This window comes from Fukomys damarensis, unplaced genomic scaffold (assembly GCF_012274545.1).
Source record: "Fukomys damarensis isolate Sample0158 unplaced genomic scaffold, DMR_v1.0_HiC HiC_scaffold_19, whole genome shotgun sequence".
Lineage (NCBI taxonomy): Eukaryota > Metazoa > Chordata > Mammalia > Rodentia > Bathyergidae > Fukomys > Fukomys damarensis.
The window spans coordinates 21,944,204-21,958,427 of record NW_022900931.1 but is presented as its reverse complement, the minus strand read 5'-3'; the positions used below and the strand labels follow the sequence as shown (position 1 = coordinate 21,958,427).

The window sequence follows — 14,224 nt, the reverse complement described above, 5'->3', positions numbered from 1 at the left end:
AGAGCTGATCCTGTATTACATCTTCCTGGAATTATGTATAACATCCCAGGATATGGATCCACCTCCGAATAATATGTATGTGTGAACATGCCTACCCTTCTGTGTTCTTTTTATTCACTTTTGTGTTAAGTATGAATCGAATATATTGAAACATTAGAATTATGTTGTCAATATACCTGTTCTTTGAGTTGGAAGAGGAAAACAGTAGCTACATAGTTAAAATTGATAGCCAATTGTCTGAGAATATGAAGTCAAAGTTTTTCTCAAGTAATTTAAAAGGCTACAAATTTAGTGAAACAGTCGAAATCTAGTGAAACATCAATAATTCTTTTGGATAAAGAATTTGAATTCAAATTTTAAGGCTGTGTATGATTTATTAATATTTCAGTTAATATATGTCATATCTTAATTTCAGTACTATAAAACGCAAGGCTCAGTAGCTGTGGAATTATTGTAGGAGCAATATTATATTTCATGTACTCCAAAGGGTAATTCTGTTCCACTTTTCTGTGTTAATGGTCATGCCCTGGGCTACGTGCTCTTTTATGGCAGTTTGCCCTTCCCATGAGCTCTAAGTCCAGGTGACCCCACCTGCTGATTTGCTGCCTGAAGTTATATTCCTTAATGCTTTCTAAATGCAGAGTAGGAGTTGCTAAACTGCTAACTTTTTCACAAGAACCTGGCTACCTGACTCCCACCACCTGCTTTTATAGCTCCTTACTTGTTGCATTGCAGTGATTCTGATACAATTACTGGTTTGGGCACACCCTTCCTTGTACATCCTGAACACATAATTAATTGGCTCTTAGAGCTTTCTGTATTTGGGTGCTCTGATATTGGCTGCATATATTCTTGGACTTGCTGTTTCCTCTTGTCAAATTGACCCTAGAAAGGTAAAAGCAAATTTAGCAGCTATTTTCTTTTTTCTTTTCTCTCTCATTAAGTTTATTGGTACTTTTTAGATATACAGTACAGTTACATTCATCATTGGGATCTTGTACCTTTACATGACAGGTCTTGGTTCTCATTTTTTCCCCATACCCCTGCCCTCCCCCCACCACCTCCTCCCTTCCCCATTTACAAACACTTTATTTCCATTTTTTCATTTTCTCCTATATATTTTTTCCCTTATTACCTTTCCCCTACCCTTCCCACTTTCCCTACACCTTTAGCCCTTTTCTTCCTATTTCACATTGTCAATTATATCACTAGGATCTTATGTACTGTTATAGTTTTTCACACCAGAGAAACTATTCAGTATTTACACATGTGTGACTTATTTAAATGAAGAGACATTTCTCAGACGAAGAAGTAAAAGCAGCAAGTAAATATATGAAAAAATGTTCCACATCACTGATCATTCGAGAGATGCAGATGAAAACAACACTGAGATTCCACCTCACCCCACAAAGAATGGCTGCTATCATGAAATCAACCAATAACAAATATTGGTGGGGTTGTGGGGAGAAAGGAACCCTTCTCCATTGTTGGTGGCAGTGCAGTCTGGTGCAACCACTATGGAAATCAATATGGAGATACCTCAAAGAGCTGGGACTAGAGTTTCCAATTGACCCAGCCATCCCTCTGCTGGGTATCTTTCAAAAAGAATTAAAAGAATCATATCACAGTGATATATGTGCACCTATGTTTATAGAGAAGTCATTTACTCCTAAATGAAATAAATAAATAATTTCTCATTCTTATGGCTGAGTAGTATTCCATTTTATAGATACCAGCTATTTTCTTATGTAACTTTCACATAAAAAGCAAATGTTCTCTTCATGTTACTTTGATTTTGGGAAGTTATAGGAAGCAACAGAAGAAATTATAAAGCATATAGAAATTATATTTTAATTCATATGAATGTATTTATGTAATGGTATAATTGAACACCTTTATATTTCCCATTTTAATAAAATATAACGTCTACATAAAATTAAGCACTTTAGATGAATAATGTTTTTGTTATTTAATCCAGGAAACTCTTCTGGCAGTGTTTTTAACTGTTCCTTCTATGTTATTTCCATGTCCTAAGTACTGTTTTTCCTTTTGCCTTATTTCTACTCAAATATTATAAAAGTGTTTTTGAGTCAACATTCTTACTTGTAAAACAGTTAAAAAGGTTGCAAAGCCTGCACCTTCTTTCATCAGCATAGTTGGTTCCTTGTGTTTCTGGCAGGTATTTGGGATTCTGAAAGCACCCTTCAAGGAGAAAGGGGGAGAAGGCCCCATGCTGAGGCTGGAGGACCTGGGGGACCAGCGATATGCTCCCTACAAGTATGCACTGCGGCTCTGCTACCGGGTGCTGCGACATTCTCAGCAGGACTACCGGAAAAATCAGGTCAGAGACAAGCCCTGTCCTTAACGCTGCTTCACATTTGCAGGCTGAGCAAGGTTCTTTGGTTGCCGTTATAAAAGCACAGAAAGTAGGAATGGGAAATTTTGGTTTTCAATGAATTGTTCTATACTGACACCCCAAAGAATATGACCTGTAAGTACTTTTGAGCTGACATATATATTTCTTCTTCCACACGAAATTAGAATCACTGGGTGTGGCTGTCCTAAGGGCTCATATGTGCATAGTATGGCTCCTGCTGACCAGGAGGCATCCTGGATCGATTCTTTGAGGAACGAGGCATTTCTTGGCTCGTGAGATGTAGCCCGATGGGCCAAGGAGTTCATTGTCTGGTGGAAAAGATATAAGGTGCATCTGAGACATAAGAAGGATGCAAAGAGGGGAGCCAGAGACGAAAGGCAGCAGGATGGGAGTTCACAAGAGGGAGAGTGTAGTTGTGTCTGTGAAACCCTGTACATATGCACAGGGAAGGAAGCATTGGAGTGGAGCGAAGATCACTTTCACAAATTGCGTGTGAACAGCTGTTCCAGGAGGATGACGGGTGCTATGAAGAGAGAATGATAGGTGCTAAAAAGAGCACTTTTGCCTCAAAATTTCTGTACTTGTTGTGAAGATACGGGTCTAGGGAGGCAGCTAAAAGTTGGCAAGGGCTAATGCAGTTTCTTTCAAGTCTCATCTAAAAAAATACGTAATATTTTGCATGGTGTTCAATAATGTTAATGTTTAACATAAAATTGTCACTTGGTTAATTAGTGTCCATGTTTCTTTTACCCAGTGGAGGGAAGAGCATATCCCCAGGGGATTTTGCTGATGAGTTCAGTCCACGAGGAAGAATGGTATGACAGAGGGCTGACGCCCCCTAGGGCCTAGGACTACAGTCCTAGAAGGTGGAGGTTGCTAGTGAATGATTTGTAGTACTTATTGAGTGCTTATATGTATCCAGCTAGTCAATTTTTCTAGGAATTAATTCAGCTTAGTTGATACTAAGATAAGGTGAATTTAAGTAACTTGCCCAAGGATTTAGGTTCTTTGTTTTGGAAGAGGAGTGGATTTTTTGGGCTTGAACCTGGGTGTCTTATATGGTAGACCACTGACTTGTATTCCCACTCCCAAGGTTGTAGTTTAAAGAGTGAATTCAGTGTACTAACCCAGGCTCTTAGTCACCACACTTGTTTCTCAGTAGCTTGAAAGTATTTTGGCAAGAAAGAAAAAGATTTGCTTTAGGAAAAAAGTGTTAAAATACATTGGCTTTGGGAGTCTGTTCAAAGATTAAGTAAGATCTAAAAGAATGTATAAAATAGGAGCTAAACTCTATGGCAAAGAACAGAAGCAAGGGGAGTAGTCTAAACAAATTCCTAAATGTTTTCTAACATGAGCTTAGTGATAAGACGTCTTTCTTGCCTACTGAAAATGGTGTCACTAGAATTATACTTTCCAGTTTCACTACAGTAGTTATTCATCGTTTGTTGGAAGAAAACTTAACTTCCAGAAGGTTCCATGACAGACCTTCCGGCATCTAGAGTCACTGTTGGGGATCCTCCTGATACAAGAGGCCCAGGTTATTCAGTGGAGGTCTGGAATGAGGCCACTCAGCATATTTTACTTGTCTTCATCTCTGTAGAAAACATACAGTAGTCCCCCCTTGTCCATGTTTTTTTTTTCTGCTGTTTCCAATACCCACAGTCAACTGTGGTCCAAAAATATTAATTAGCAAATTTCAGAAATAGATAACTCTAGAAATAGAAACTTACCTTGTCTACTTGGGAATCCAGCACACGAAACTATCATTTTCTTTTTCTTTTCTCATTGAGTTTATTGGTACATTTTAGGTATACAGTACAGTTACAGTCATCATTGGAATCTTGTACCTTTGACAGGTCTTGGTTCTCATTTTTTCCTCATACCCCCGTCCTCTCTTCACCCCCTCCACCCTTCCCTATTTGCAAAGACTTTGTTTCCATTATTTCATTTTCTCATGTGTTTTTCTTTTCCCTTATTTCCTTCCCTCTACCCTTCCCACTTCCCCTACACCTTTAGCCCTTTTCTTCCTATTTCACATTGTCAGTTATACCATTTGAATCTTATTTACACTTTTACTTTTTCACACCAGAGAAACAATTCGGTATTTACACGTGTGTCCTATTTATTTCACTTAAGAGTAATGATATCACTGTACTTTACCAGATAGGCCCCTGACTCCATGCACTCAAGTAGTCCTGGATCATGGAGAATTAACTGAATGGAAGAAAACCCACAACTCTGCAGAGGTTCCCTGGAGCCCCCAGTCACAGTGAACCACAGCTGGTGGAAGGGTGCTGAGGATCTGTGCACCCTGTCTACAGCTCTGCTCTGGGCTTCAATGCTGTACCTTCTTGGGCTTGATTCTCTGCTGCTCCCTTTAGAGTCTGGCTGCAGTGTCTTTGCTGATATCTTCCTCAGTTTCTACAAGTCTGGCATGCTCATTTCTCTTATTTTTTAGTCTTAGCTACAGACTTGTCTAGTGTGCTGATGTGCACACAACTTCTGCTCTGAACACACACACACACACACCCCTCTCCTGCCTAGTTGCATCATTTCTCCCACATAAATGTTTACACACTTCAGGGCCCTGCTTTCCTGGGTGACCTACTCTCTCCTCTCCCCTTCCTAAGAGGTAGAACACTGAGCTGACAAAGAAATGAAAAATCCCTTGCGTCCACTGAAGGTCAGGTTTTAATTCCCCTCATGCTGTCCTTCATGCTCTAATGGAATCTCAGCAACAGTTGAGAAACACTTTTTCTCATTTCTGTTAAATTAAGTGTTCTGTATTAAGCATAAAGCAGCTCTCCAATGTGTTTTAGAACAAGATTTCTTAAATGTAGGCAGAAAGACCTCCTCCTCCTTGTTTTACTTAATTGCCTTGTTTTCATTTATCTTCACCTGTATTTTATATCTCTAATAGAGTGGTCACTCATGGTATAGTACTACTCCAGGTCTTTAGAATTGAGCTACTATTTATTATTATTTGTAGAGTTCAGTAGCACCTCTAATTTGATTTAATTATTTATTAACATCTTGGAAGTTTGCCTTGTACCAGATATGACTACAATAGTCATAAAAGTGTGTAAATCAATACATATGCTTAAAATGATGCACTGACAGAAGACATTTACTTTACTTAATTGGCTCTACAATACACAAAGCCATCATTTTGAAAGGCCACAAAAATGCTGCTTAGAATATAATTAGATTTGTGCAATTGATATCATTTTCAAGGAACAGATACGTTCCAGTAAATTTTACCTCAGGCAAAAGCCACTTTATAATCCATAAATTCTCCTGTCATTGAAACAGAAATACACTCCCAAGGAGAATCTCTAAGAAATGGAAAGCATTAATGGTGGAAGGGGTTAAGTTCACTAGTTCTAGGGTTATATGAGGCGTGTTGCTTGCATACAGAATGCTAAATATGAACAACAGTGGGTTGCAATATAGGATACTTAGTGTGGAGAATAAGGAGCAGATTAAATAATGCATGAAAATGACCTTTCCTCGCTTTTAGAATAACATTTTTGCCCTTTACCATGACTAACAACTCACAGGATTAAGTGGCTATCTTTCGTTTGTAGATTACAACAAGCTTAGTTCCACTACCTCAGGTCCTTTTCACCTGTTACTTCCACTGCCTATGGAGCTGTTTCCAGGGCTTCCTATGGCTGCTTCCTTTCCATCATTTCCACTCTTGCTCAGATATCACTTCCTTAGCATCTCCCATCTAAACTTTTCTGTATCCTTCTGCTCTCCCTTTCTTCTATACCATGTAAAATTGTCATTCTTGTTTGCTCATTACTGCTCTTTGTCTCAGTAGGAAGAGAGCCATATCCCTAGCTTCCCAGTACTTGGAATATTTGAGGTCTTTAGGGAGGATTTATTGGATGAATGGATCTGTCTAATAACACAACTAATTATATTATTTGAAAGCTCTTGATGAGAAGTGCATTCAATTTTTACCATTATTTATCAGAGATCATCTTATAGATCACTATATTATATGTACAAGAAAGAAATCCACTCAAATTTGCCTTTAGGTAGCTGCATAGATTTTATGAATAAAATATCAGGGAGCCATTTCTTCTTCTTTTTTATTTTGTTAAAATCCTTGGTCATGACTTTCAGTGAGAGTTGAAAGAAAGACCTGTATTAGGCTGATGAAATCCTAAGTGACCATAGCGTAAAAACTTGTTATTTTATTTATATTTAGTTTTGGTTTTTCCTACTATTTGTAGGGAAAAACACTATTGGTGTTTCCCACTGTAGAATCCATACTTAAATCATTTCTAGCAATAGAATTTTTTGTATAATTTAATTTACATGTATGTTGATGCATTTTTCATCTCCCCCACTTTTTTTTGAAAGCTGTATTGATTGAAGAGTTTCCTGGTTTTATTTTGACAAAACTTCTAGTGAGTTGTCTGTTTTGAAAAAATGAATGCATGTTGCTGAGCCTCATGGAAGCCGTTCCTTCTGAATGCCCAGCACACTCTGACAGCCTTTCTTCTTTACAGGAGTACATCGCTAAGAACTTCTGTGTCATGCAGTCCCAGATTGGCTATGATATTTTGGCAGAAGATACCATCACAGCTTTGTTGCACAACAATAGAAAACTACTAGAGAAACATATCACAGCAAAAGAAATAGAGACATTTGTCAGCTTGCTCAGGAGGAATCGGGAGCCAAGGTTTGAAGTGGTTCATGCAGTGTTCTTTGCTGTGGGGAACGGGTGGCTTTTTGTTTTATTTGTGCAACAGTTAAAAGTTAGGATTCTTTTGTAGTGCTGACTCTCATGGACAGCCTATGTTGGGTTTATTGCTATAATAACTATGTATAATAAAGAGTTATTACCTTGGGGGAGATCATAGTCTTTTGTGGACTTATATTTGTTTGTTTTTGTGATGTTGAGGTTGAGGCAAGGACCTCATGGCCAGGCAGGTAAGTGCTCTATACTGAGCTGTAATCCTAGCCCTAGACTTCTAATTAAATGCACTTGATTTCCACTTGATAATGTAAATACGGTTTTCCAAAATGTATTCATATGCATTATCTTATTTGACTCATGTACATTCTCATAAAGTATACTGATTATATATTTTATTTATTTATTTGGTGTTTGGTGCTGGGACTTGGTCCCAGGGCTTCATGCATGCTCAGGCCTGAGCTACATTATCCTCATTTTAGAACTGTGAAAATAGAAGCCTAAAGAGCAGCTTGCCCAGAAATACCTCAATAGTTAGGAATAGCATACAAGGTAGATCAGGCTGTCTAGTTCTCCTTTGATCGCAACTTGCTGCCTTACCTGGGAGATATGAATGGAGAGAGACTAAGAACTTTGATCAAGTTTTCTTAACTAACTACAGCACCTGAATGCTGGAGGGTAGAAACGGGCCTTTCACCTGACTAGAACATGGTCATTTTGCTTCAGCTTTTGCTATAGTTCTCTTTTACTCAGTATAATATCGACTTGGTCTTCTTTTGTTTTGCTGTTCAATTCTAGGAACTCTCACGTTAGGACAGATAAATGATTTTTTTAAACATAAGTCATCAAACTAAGGGATTCATGGCACCAGACAAACACAAGCAAACATTTCCTTTGTGAAACAAGATTATAAAAGATGAGCCTTTAATTTGTTTCTAAGGACACAGTAGATAACACATAAGAAAAATATTGCGTGGAAATTTTATTGAAACGTTTCTTTTGTTATATTCCAAATTACATTTTTGTTTTGATGATTTTATAAAATGTTTCACCTTAATGTTCACTTATATTTTTTTCTCTTGCCAGATTTTTGGATTATTTGTCAGATTTGTGTGTGTCTAATACTACCGCCATCCCTGTCACTCAAGAACTCATCTGTAAGTTTATGTTGAGTCCTGGCAATGCCGACATTCTCATCCAAACGAAGTAAGAAGGAAAGAGGGACATCTGTTTTCTGTTCATTATTTTTGTAAGCATTGCAGTTTTTCCTATCATACTTATAAGTATGGCTCTTGATGGATGTTTGTATGTGTTACTGATTTCAAGGCTGGTCTCACTGCAAGTGGACAACCCCATGGAGAGTTCCCTCCTTTCAGATGACATTGATGATGAGGAAGTTTGGCTGTACTGGATTGACAGCAACAAGGAACCGCATGGCAAAGCTATCAGGCATTTGGCTCAAGAAGCAAAAGAAGGCACCAAAGTTGACCTAGAAGTTCTTACCTATTACAGGTTAAGTATTGCAGAGCTTCATGATTCTCCATCTCCCATACTCATGACAGCCGAATGCTCTGACACCTTTAGAAGTCAGACATCCTTGAGGAGGAAATTTAAAAAGTCACATCAACTGGGCAGCTGAAATGCATAGGACTTAAAATATCCAAGTGAAACATTTGTGTTAACATCTGCAGGTTCCACGTATACCACTTGCTATTTCCTGATTTTTCTACTTAGCTTGATATTTGTGTATAGCAAAGGGTTCTTCTATTATTGATTGGAGTAGGACAGATGAGAAACCAGTTAGGACCTAGGTCATAGATTGAGAGGTGGAGCTGGGGCTCAGGAGACTGATCTGGCTTCAGGTAGCTTACTACGGGTTAGTGTACTATGTGAATGAGTATATGCTGAGCTGAGGCTTCAGGTGATTCCCCCAGTGACCCCCCTCCAACCAGGCACTCAGCTGCTGAACTCATCAGTTGATGAATCCACCAATGAGTACGTTCCCTTGAATTCCAGTCACAGAGAACTGAGGGGACATTTTAGATCTAGAGGTCACTGTGTTTGGAGCAAGAACCTGCCTGACATCTTTGAGCTTAAAGTACAACAACCAGGGCAGAAGCCCTTGGGCCACGTTGTCCCCAAATGGCAGGAACCAGAAGAAGAAGCAGAGAATGCTTCTTGTTCCCTGGTTTCTACAGCTGCAGCAACAAAAACTGAAGGATGATTCTTAATCTCAGAGGCCGAAGAATCGAAGATACCAGTGCCATGTGGATTCATCACAGTGGTTTGGGAGCTGAGTGGGGTTAAGTGTAGAGTGCAGCTGCCAGAGTCCCCAGATAAGTGAAGCTGGGGAGTAGGATGCTTTCATGTGAGCTGTTGTCCTCTGTGTATTGTAATCCTAGGAAACCCTAGTGACACTGTCCTGTAGAGACTTGTTGCCAGAACAAGTAGGAGAAATTGTAGTGCAGGGATATAGAGGCTATTTCACATCTGCGTTGCCATTGATCATTTGACTCACTACCAAAACAGTTAGACTCAGTATCAAAAGCTCTTGGAAATGCAAGTATCATAAATAAAGGCCCTGACTGTGCTATAATGTTTAAGAACTTCATCAAGATAAGACGGACAATGCACTGTGTTTAATATCTTTCAGGTATCAGCTGAACCTTTTTGCAAGAATGTGCTTGGATCGCCAGTACCTGGCCATCAACCAGATTTCTACACAGCTCTCCGTGGACTTGATCCTGCGCTGTGTGTCCGATGAGAGTCTGCCCTTTGACCTCCGAGCATCGTTTTGTCGTCTCATGCTTCACATGCACGTGGACCGAGATCCTCAGGAGTCTGTGGTGCCTGTTCGCTATGCCAGGCTCTGGACAGAAATCCCCACAAAGATTACAATCCATGAGTATGTTTTTTTCGGTACTGGGGATCGAACTCAGAACCTTGTGCTTGCCATGCAGGCGTTGGCACACTGAACTAAATCTCTGGCCCTTCCATGAGTATGTTTAGAGACATTTCTCAAGGCTCTTAAATTTAGCAGATGTACTTAAACTCAAATGTCTTCAACTTTGAAATGAAATCCATGGAAAAGGCATCTGTGATTTCTCACTAAAATTGTTAATCTTCCAAGTGCAAACGGGACACTCTTTTTGGAGGGTAAAATGACAACTTTTGACAAATAGCAGCTTCTTTCTGGAATCGGCAAGAAACTATAATGGGTTTCCATTTGCTGAATGCCTGCCATTATGGCTGACTCTGATTTATTGCCGTGTATCACCTCATTTCACAACAGCTCCATTTTACAAATGAGGACACAACACCTAGAAAGACTAACTGATTTATCCAAGATTACAAAGCCAGGAAGTTAAGCTATATATAGTAGTTTCTCCACTTTTATTATTTATTTATTTATTTTTGGTACTGGGCATCGAACTCAGGACCTTGTGCTTGCGAGGCAGGCGCGGTGCCACTCAGCTACATCCCCGGCCCCCTATTTTTTAATAATTAAGGCCAGTTCACCTTGCTCTGTCTTCTTTCTGTCTTCCTAGATATGATTCCATAACAGACTCTTCCAGAAATGATATGAAGACAAAATTTGCACTGACGATGGAATTTGTTGAAGAATACTTGAAAGAAGTTGTAAACCAGCCCTTTCCTTTTGGAGATAAGGAGAAAAACAAACTGACATTTGAGGTATCTTAAAACAATTGTTCTTGAAGTAATTTTTTTTTAATTTTAATTTTTTTGTTTTTTTTGAGACAGGGTCTCACTATGTAGTTGAGACTGACCTGGAACTCACTATGCAGCCCAGGATGGTTTCGAACTCACAGTGATCCTCCTGCCTCAGCCTCCTGAGTGCTGGGATTGCAGGCATGCACCACCCTGGCCGGCTCTTGAAGTAATTAAATCTTCTCTGTCAAAAACAGATGTACTGATTTTTCCCTTTAATATTTAGGATATTTTGGTAATTGGGTAGTTTAGTTCACCAAGGTGTGATTTTTCTCTGCCATTAACTAAATACGGATTTGATGCTTTGATTATATTGTGGGATGTGATAGCAACACTTCATTTTAATTATCCATTAATTATTGTTTTCCTGAAATTTTTGTTTCATGTATGTAAGCTTTACTAATTATAGTCAATGAACAAAGATGGTTTTGCATACTTTATAATGTGTCTGGATACTTTATTTCATTTTCATGGAGGTGATGCTTTCAGTCATTTAACTAAATTAAATTCCTCCAGTTATAATATTATTTTGGGGATTTATTGGCAACCTAGAGAGAGGGTGCTATTACTTGATACCTGTTGTATTAACTACCTATTTGTGTGTGTGACATACTACTCCAAAGAATAGTATCATACGTCAACAATCATTTACTATCTAACAGTTCATATGGGTCAGGAGTCCAGGAGTAATGGCTGGGTGGTGCTGTCTGAGGGTCTCTCACAAGGGAGCTATCAGTCTACTGGCTGGGCCTGTGGCTGTCTAGGGCTGGAACACATCTGCTTCCACCCTCACTCGTGTGGTTGTTGATGGCCATACTTCCTTGATGGCTTTTGACCAGGCACACGAGGGGTGAGGGGTAGGGAGATCGCAGTCTTTTCTGCTTTAATCTTGGAAGTGCCATTCCACCACTTCTGCTGTCTTCTGTTGGTCCCACAGACCAACCTTGATTCAAAGTGGAGGACACCATACACGAAGGGCCATGTCTTGGAGACTGACCCTCAGACTTGGTATGGCCTGTGGCATCCAGAAGACTACAGAGCAGTGTAATGAGCTGCACTTCTGGGGAAATTCCACGCATTATAGTTATTAAAATCATTTAGTTGTTAAATGTGTTAATATTTCATTAAGAGGTATATAATTCTAATGTTAACTTCTTTAGTTACTTTAAAGCACCCGGCATCACATGCATTAGTTCAAGGCTTGAATGAGTCAAAGTTTAAGTGGTTGCTTTTGTAGAGATTTTAATTCCCGGGTGTCAGAGAATTCTGAAGTTTACAAACAGCTGGGATTAAAAAAAATGCTCACTTCAATTCCTGATATTCTTCTTTTCTTTTTCACTTTCTCCTCCTCCTTTTTTAAAACCAAGGTGGTCCACCTGGCTCGGAATCTCATATACTTTGGCTTTTATAGTTTCAGCGAGTTGTTGAGACTGACGAGAACACTTCTGGCTATCCTAGATATTGTACAGGCTCCGATGTCATCCTACTTTGAAAGATTAAGTAAATTTCAAGATGGAGGTAAGAACTTTTGTGAAATGTTATATTTTTGTTATTGCGTAGAAGTAAGATTTTAAAAAATTCGCAGAGAAGTAGTTATCAACATGCACCTACTTGTACACAGCACAGTACTGATGAAAATTAAAGTTGTGCTAAGTTTAACAGCACAGTGAGCGATAATAGATGGAGTTACACACATACTTTGCTGTTTTCAATGGTGAAGTTTCGAGACTGTTTCTATAAGACTAAATTCCACCTTTAGCGACTAAGGTTACAGCTAATCCACTGATGAAAGTGCTGTGTGTTAAATGGATGAAAACACCTTGCTATTTGCGCTCATCTCGCTGTGTGTTACTGGCTGGCTCTGCTTGAGAGAGGGCTGTAGAGAGATGGGAGAGCAGGGAGGCTGGGAATCATGCTAGAGAGGTGGTGAAAGCAAAGCTGACAAGGAGTGGAGGAGAGAGGTGGATGAGGGAATGGGCTTGGGAGTCTAGTGCCCATGTTGGAATCCTGCCTCTGCCATCTATTACATTATGCATAGTATTTGTCTTCTCTGTTATTATCTTCCCTTCTGAGATCTGAATGTGACTGTAATAGTATCTCAGTTTCCTTTTGAGAGGTGAGTAGATATATACAATATAGTCAGTGGACTTATAGCAATGACTGTCTCATAACGCTATAAAATTATTTTATGCTGGTGATTGTCTTTCATTGGATGCACCACAGTGCCCCCAGCAGAGAAGTGTTTACAGGAGGTATATTGAGGAATGCACCCAGCTTATGCAACTGTAAGGAGGTGAGGATGGTAGGGATGGGCAGACAATAGAAACCGGTCGGCAGTCAGTTACAAGTGAGACTTACAAGGAGGTCTAAGCTGGGAGGGTCCTTTGGGGTTGTCACACATGAAGGCCAGGGCGCGAAGCTTTGTATCTTAGCATGAGCCAGCCTCTGGATGCCCATGGAGAGGGGTGTGACATTGGCTCAGGCAGTTCCCTTTGGCCAAGTCATGCTACTGAGAGGCACTTAGCACCTGTGATGTGCCAAGAAATTAGGGGAAGAGGCGCCTCAGAGGGATATGGTGGGGGTACAAGATTATCCATGACAGCATCTGCTGCAGGATAAAAAATGAGGCACACATGCTATGGTTTGGGTCTGGATGTCCCCCATAACCTCATGTATCAGTGGCTTCGTCCCCCATGCAGTAATAGTTAGATCATGCGGTGTCTGACTTCAGACTGATGGATTAATGATTAGATGGTGTTATCGGGATGAGCTGGAAACTTAGGAGGTGGGGCCTGATGGGGGGAGTGAGTCAGAGGATGTGCCCTTGGGGGCTACCTCTTGTCCTCGGCCGCTTCTGTGCTCTCTCTGCTTCCTGGCTGCCATGTGGTGAGCAGCTTTGTTCTCCACACACTTCTGCCTCACGGGGGGCCCACAGCGGAGCCAGCTGTGTGTAGACTGAAACCTCTGAGAGCCAAAATATACCTCATCTCCTTTAAGGTGTTATCCTTAGGGTTTTATTTTGTTTTCTATACAGGGCACTGAATCCAGGGCATTCACACTGAGCTACATCCCAGGCCTTTTTTATTTTTTATTTTTAGACAGGGTCTCACTATGTTGCCAAGTTGCCCAGGATGGGCTTGAACTTCTGATTTTCCTGTCTCAGCCTCCCAGAATGTTGGAATTACAGGCCTGTTCTACTGGGTCTGTTTTTTTCTTACTGTATTTTATGGTATTTTGTCACAGAAATGGAAAACTGACTAATAATGAGGAATTTGACTTCAGATCTAAGAAGAAGTATCTGATTAAGAATTACAAATGGGGCACTTCCAGATAAGCTGAAGTAATTAATTGCTGCTGCCTAAATCTCAATCTGTTTTACTTCTTCCAAAAAAAAAAAAAAAAAAGAG

At 39.8% G+C, this 14,224-nt stretch overlaps 1 protein-coding gene across 4 annotated transcripts in view; it reads left to right on the top strand.

The window, feature by feature from the left end:
* The window catches only part of Itpr2 (inositol 1,4,5-trisphosphate receptor type 2), a 416,582-nt gene that overhangs the window by 125,538 nt on the left and 276,820 nt on the right, over positions 1-14,224 (top strand). For all 4 annotated transcript variants that reach the window (XR_004518150.1, XR_004518151.1, XM_010615034.2 and 1 more), the window contains 7 exons: positions 2,180-2,341; positions 6,901-7,073; positions 8,175-8,294; positions 8,415-8,600; positions 9,742-9,993; positions 10,637-10,781; positions 12,185-12,335. Coding sequence is in view for 2 of the 4 variants with exons in the window: in XM_010615034.2 (XP_010613336.1) it covers positions 2,180-2,341; positions 6,901-7,073; positions 8,175-8,294; positions 8,415-8,600; positions 9,742-9,993; positions 10,637-10,781; positions 12,185-12,335 (1,189 nt within the window). In the remaining 2 variants the exon portion in view is untranslated. The remainder of the gene's footprint in view (positions 1-2,179; positions 2,342-6,900; positions 7,074-8,174; positions 8,295-8,414; positions 8,601-9,741; positions 9,994-10,636; positions 10,782-12,184; positions 12,336-14,224) is intronic.